Consider the following 6,247-nt stretch of genomic DNA (forward strand, 5'->3'; position numbering starts at 1 on the left):
AGCCAAGGGCAGGGGCTGCCCTCGATGGCATCTGTCAGAGCCCTTGCTTAGGGTTGGGGTCCTCCGATTTGAAGATCTGACTAGCATCTGTCCTCTTGCTACAGAAGGTCCATCAGACCTCAGAGACAGAGCAGCCGCAGACAGGAGCTGGCACTTGGGAATCCAGCCACATCTCCTGGATGGTGATTTTTCACAGGACATGCCCTGGGATTTGATGACACTTAACATTATTCTACTGCCCTACATTCCTCCCTGAAAGCAGAGAGATGGTCACTGTACCTCGCTTTATAGATGAGAAAGACAAAGTTGGTTTTCTTTCTCAAAGACTATGACCTGCACACCAATTGCAATGGTGCACATCTGTAACCCCAGAAGCTCAGGAGGCTGAGGCAGGCTTGCAGGATTAAAGCCAGCCTCAGCAACTTAAAAGGCTCTGAGCAATTTAGCAAAACCCTGTCTCAAATTTTTTTTTAAAAGAAAAAAAAAAAAAAAGACTGGGGATGTGGGGATGTAAGTTAGAAGTAAAGTGCCCCAAATTCAATCCACAGTACCAATTTCTACCATAACAGTTCAAAGACTCTAAGTTTAAAAAACGATTTTTGCCAGGCACAGTGGTGCACACCTATAATTCCAGCAGCTTGGGAGGCTGAGGCAGGAGGATCAAGAGTTCAAAGTCAGCCTCAGTAACTTAGCAAGGCCCTTGCAACTTAGCAAGACCCCGTCTCAAAATTAAAAAAAAAAAAAAAGGGCTGGGGATGTGGCTCAGTGGTCAAGTGCCCCTGGGTTCAACCCCCAATACATAAAAAAATCTAAAATATGAAGAAAACAGCAAAATATGGATTTACATGTATAAGGTATATAATATGGGCTTACTTTTATTAGTATATGTATATATAAATAATGTATGTGCTGGGAAAATTGGAGGTACAGGCTGTAAACACAATGTAACAGTGTTTGTCTCTGGACTACGTGATCATGGGTGAGTTGTAGTTTCTTTTTCACGCTATTCTATGAGCTATAACTGATTCCCAGTGATTATGCACCAAATTTGTAATAAACTTATTTAAAAAGAAATGTCATGCTAAGACCGTACGATATTTCATACACTTTTGGAGAGCGTGTGAATGGAATGAACAACTTCTTGGCAGGGCACTGGGGACCTATCTGTAAGCTGTCCTTGCAAAGACTCTTTGACCCAGAACTACCAACCACTTTTAAGTGTTCCACTTCTACATGTGCACAAAGGACAGTCATCACCACCCTGCCTGTGATAGCAAAAGACTAGAAAATTTAAATGTCCAACAACAGAGAAATCAAATAAATGAGGGTACATCTATTTAAGGCCATACAGCTAGTAAAAAGAATGTGCAGCAATGAACTGACATGGAACTATCTCTAAGCTATGCTATTAAACAAAAAAGCAAGACACAGGTGTTTGCACTTTATGAGAGCACATATGAAATACATGCATGTTGACTTGTGCTCAAATAGGCTCTCTCTGGAAAGTTCGCCTAGAAAGTCATAGCACTGCCTCAGAAGAAGGGAATGAGGGGACAGGGGACAGGAAAGAGGAAAACACATCAGAGGGAAACTTAATTTTCACTCTACATTCTTTCTTTTTTGTACTTTGATTTTTTTTTACATATATTATCAAAAAAACCAACAAACTTAAAAGCCTTGAGGGGAATTGCACCAATTATTTTTCTAAGTGACTCAGCTTTATGCATGATCTTCATACTGAAGGCAACCCCTTATAGGATGCTGCCTTCTAGCTGGTGGTGGGGGCCGCCTGTAATCCCAGCAGATCAGGAGACTGAGGCAGGAGGATCAGGTTCAAAGCCAGCTTCAGCAACTTAGCAAGACCCTAAGCAACTTAGAGAGACCCTGCCTCAAAATAAAACATTAAAAGGTCTGGGGATGGGTCTCAGTGGTCAAGCACCCCTGGGTTCAGTCCCTGGTACCAAAAAAAATAAAAATAAAAAGATGCTATTTCCGGCAAACAAAGCAAGGATGGGCCCAGCATGCTCCTGCTGACCCCACTCCCCCAGGGGACCCACCTGATCACTCTGTTGACTTTTGGAGCCAGGTTTAGAGTATGAGTCCATACTTTGATTCAGCCAAAGCAAGAACACTGTGTCCTCTGACAACAATGTCAAATTCTCACTTGTATGTAGTAAATAAGAAATATTTTACCTTTCAGCAAAGGTATCGAGTTTCCCCAACTCATCAGAGAGACCAACAAGAGAATCCAAGGTCCCCACCTAGAAAGATCATAAAATAATTAGTGCTGGCTGGCAGAGAGGCATGGCTGTCGCTTCAACAGCAGTGTGAGGCACTCTGCCTTCATCTGGAGTTGGCTGCTCCTGGCCAACAGCCAAACTGAGAAGTGGGAAGAACTCCTAAGGGAAACCCAGGGATTTAGGATTTTTATTTTATTTTAGGGACCAACAGGATAAACTGTCATATCTCCACCATAGGAAGGACTATTACGTCATGGGCTGACCTCAGCTCATTTGCCTCTGAGAGAGGCAGCCTGCTATTCATGAGATGAATCCCCAGCAACTTTAACAAGTTATCCTTTCTAAAAGCCTTTCTTCCCTAAGACAGGACCACCATCCCTTTCTCTGTTCTTTGCTGCTATTGACATTGATCTTGATTAGAAGGGAGCAGCTTTTCTTCCCACTCATTTGTAATGGTCCTTTTCTTTCTTTTGTTTTTGTTTTTCTTCAGTATTGGAGACAGAACCTACCGCCCTGTGTGAAGCAAGCACTCTACCTAAGCTACATCCCCCCGAGGCCCTTTTCTTTGTGGATTATGCATGATCTGTCTCTTAGTGCAGAAATGAGTGCATCGTCAGCAAAATTGTATTGAAAGGTCTTTTCACAGAATCAGAAAGAAAAGGTTTGCCATCCTGTGATTAGACCAACCACACTTTAAGAGCAATTAAGGAGGGCTGGGGGCATGGCTCCGTGGTGGAGCACATGCTTAGCATGAGCAAGGCCCTGCATTAAGTCCCCAGAATCCCCCAAATTTAAAAAACTAATAAATCTTTGATGAAGCCTGGAAATCTCCACTGGATATTGGTGAAGTTGCTTATTTCCAAAAAATTAATTCTTGAGGGCAAAGGGTGCTGAGGATTTAACCCAGGAGCACTTTACCACTGAGCTACATACCTTTTTCTAAAATTGTGAGGCAGGTTCTTGCTAAATTGCTGAGGCCACCCTTGAACTTGAGATCCTCCTGCCTCAGCCTCCCAAGTCTCTGGGATTATAGACATGCAAGCAACTTAGTTTTAAGCAACTTTTAGTAGGGCCATGTCATTGTTTAACTTTGTATCCTCCAGAGTCTAGCATGGTGCCCTGCTCAGTAAATGAGTGGAGGCTGGATTCACTAACCTCTACAGTGTCTGTCCCCAGGGTTAACAGAGGCAGGCTTGAAGAAGCAGCAAGCCCTGGATACAGAACCCCAGCTGCATCTGTCCTCTTGCCAGCCCCACAGCCTAGCAATCACTAAGCTTCTCTCAGCCCATCCCAACCTTGTCAGGGGGAGCCTCGAAGACTCCACAAGGAATCTTCTGTTTACAGGACCTGGCTGCCAGAACATTGCTCAATAAATGCTGGCACATGGAGCAGCATCACCAACAACTCAGGGTGACAGTGCACTCTTTTGGCAGAGGGGCAAACTGAGGATTGGAAGAGGATTGATTATAAGGACTCTGGGTGGTTGGCACTCTCAGTGTGTGTACATTGGTGTGGTCCCAAAGAATTCTTTAGCTACCTCTTCCCCTTGGAAACCTACAGTCTTAGGAAATACTGCCAGTCTGTGTTCTGTTTATGTGTGGTGCTAAGGATCAAACCTAAGACTTCATGTGCCAGGCCAGCCCTCTACCACTGAGCCACACCACCAGCCCCAGTCCACTGTTTTTGAGGATTGTATATATCTTCCTCCTCTTTACCCTTTTATCTTCATTTTGCTGTCCACTAAAGAGTCCTCAGATACTGTGCACTACCCCAAACCTCTGCCACTCTGCCAGCTGTCTGTACAGCCCCCCCCCCCACAATAAAATCAGAAAGATCCTGGATTTCCTGCCTTTCCCCTAGGTCAGGAGTACAATCGAGGCCTGAGGCCTGCAAGCCGGAATACCCCAAGTCTGGGGTTGGTCTTCTTAGATGTTGCAGACAAAACAGGAAGGTCCCCAGGACCACGGTGAGGACCTGCTATTCACAGGTTCTTCCCACTTATATGAAGCATTAGATGCTGCCACCACCACCATCTCCCTCTCCTCATTCTCTCCTGGGGCTTCAAGGCCAAGGTGCCACAATTAGTTTGGAGCCATGGCCTGAAGACCCATGGAGCCCACCGACTCCCCTATCTATCCCCTAGCTCAGGCTTGTCCTCAATGTCCCCACTTTGACCTGTTATTTTCTCCTTCATTCCCCAGAGGCTGCTTCCTGCCCACCAGTCCACCATCTCCTTTCCCCTCCCCAGGAATTTCACCTTGAAGTCAGGAATAGCAAATTTGGTGTTGTAGGACAGGTTGGACTTGGAGGTTACTGTATTCATCCTCTCCAGTGCTTGTAAATTCTCCTTATCACCAGGGGCCGAAATCAACCAAAACTCGGACATGTTTCCAGTCTTCTGTTTCCCAGTCACTGTCTAGAACCAAGACAAACGCACACAAACAGAAACAGGAGGAGAGATGTGTCAGATGTCTCTACTTGTCACCACTCCCTGCCTTCAGAATTAATCCTCTCTGGATGAGTCTAGCTCCAAAGACACCCATAGGAACAAAGCAATGTGCTTATCTCCTCCAGAGAAGCCCTCAGGAGACTCACAGGCTCTCATCCCCAGGTGGCCCTGACTGGTTTTTTTCTTTTTTTTTTTTTTTTTTTTAACATCTATTTTTTAATTCTCGGCAGACACAACATCTTTGTCTGTATGTGGTGCTGAGGATCGAACCCGGGCCGCACGCATGCCAGGCGAGCGCGCTACCGCTTGAGCCACATCCCCAGCCCCCCTGACTGGTTTTAAGCAGGAGGGCTGGTTCCTTTCACTCTCCCCAGGACCCAGGTCACAACTGCTGCCTGCCATCGTAAGCTGCGGGGACAGACAGTCAGACTTGGGTGCTCTCTGGGATATTTTTCTTCCTCACACATTGCATCTTGCGGGTGCAGGATGGGTGGATGAAGGAAGGAGCCATCACAAACCCCAGATTAATCCACCAACCTTGAGTTTGGAATTAGTTTCAAAAACTTTAGGCCAGTGCCTGTTGGCATGAACGCCTGTAATCCCAGCATCTCAGGAGGCTGAGGCAGAAGGATACCAAGTTCAAAGCCAGCCTCGGCAACTTAGAGAAGAGCTAAGCAACTCAGAGAGACCCTGTCTCTAAATAAAATACAAAGGGGGAAGGGGTAGGGGATGTGGCTCAGTGATGAAGTGGCCCTGAGTTCAATCCCGGTACAAAAAAATAAAAATAAAAACAAAAAACCGACTTTAGAAGGTCTCTTCTTTTTTAAAATAAGAAGGAGGAAGGGGGCTGTGGAGCAGGACTTTTTGACTAGAGGAGGTGACGACTCTGCAGGGATGGGTAACTCGAAGTTTCAGTGCAGCGCAGGGGCCCAGAAAGTCGATTCTGCTCATTCAAACGCGTACCCACCCACCCACTCGGTCCCCCTCGCGGGTTCTCCAGGCCCGTTGCCTCCCGAGCGTCCCCGGACTTCTGGGGGGAAAACAGGAGAATAACATGGACTATCCGGGGTCCCCTGGCCTTTTTCTCCTGACTCCCACTCATTCCAGCCTGAGATCCTCTTAGTCCCTCCTAACCCTGACCAAACGCAGTTCTTTCCGTCTTCACTGCCAATGGCCTGGGGACAAACTGTCCCAGAGCGGCACCTAGGGAGATGCCACCTGCTCAGTCCCGCAGAGCGCGGTGTGGGAGTCGGCTTCCCACGTTCCCAGTGAGAAAGCGCGGACTAGGGTCCCTTGGGCGCACGGAGGCGCGTCCCGACCGAAGGGACGTGGGTCGCCGGGTGCGGCGTCGCAATCGCGGCGTCGGCGCCTCTGGCCCACCTCCTCGCCTGGTGTCTGCGCTGCCGCGCGTCCTTACCGGGGGCCGCGGGAAGGACCGCGCTGTCGGGGTTGCGGGCAGGAGCGCGGGGGCCGGGGGACGCCTCCAGCGCCCGGGATAAAAGGCGGGGTGAGGCGCGCGGGGCCGCAGAAGTCGCTGCCTCCCGGGAGCCTGCCGTGC

The 6,247-nt window shown here is 47.9% G+C and overlaps 1 protein-coding gene across 14 annotated transcripts in view; it reads right to left on the reverse strand.

The window, feature by feature from the left end:
* Atp6v1c2 (ATPase H+ transporting V1 subunit C2) overlaps positions 1-6,179 on the reverse strand; it is a 48,255-nt gene extending 42,076 nt beyond the window's left edge. For all 14 annotated transcript variants that reach the window (XR_007348212.1, XR_007348209.1, XR_007348210.1 and 11 more), the window contains exons 1-3: positions 6,107-6,179; positions 4,498-4,656; positions 2,194-2,261 (exon numbers count right to left, since the gene is read on the reverse strand). Coding sequence is in view for 10 of the 14 variants with exons in the window: in XM_048804818.1 (XP_048660775.1) it covers positions 2,194-2,261; positions 4,498-4,626 (197 nt within the window). In the remaining 4 variants the exon portion in view is untranslated. The remainder of the gene's footprint in view (positions 1-2,193; positions 2,262-4,497; positions 4,657-6,106) is intronic.
* Between the last annotated feature and the right edge of the window lie 68 nt (positions 6,180-6,247).

Source organism: Marmota marmota, unplaced genomic scaffold, assembly GCF_001458135.2.
Source record: "Marmota marmota marmota unplaced genomic scaffold, marMar, whole genome shotgun sequence".
Taxonomy (NCBI): domain Eukaryota; kingdom Metazoa; phylum Chordata; class Mammalia; order Rodentia; family Sciuridae; genus Marmota; species Marmota marmota.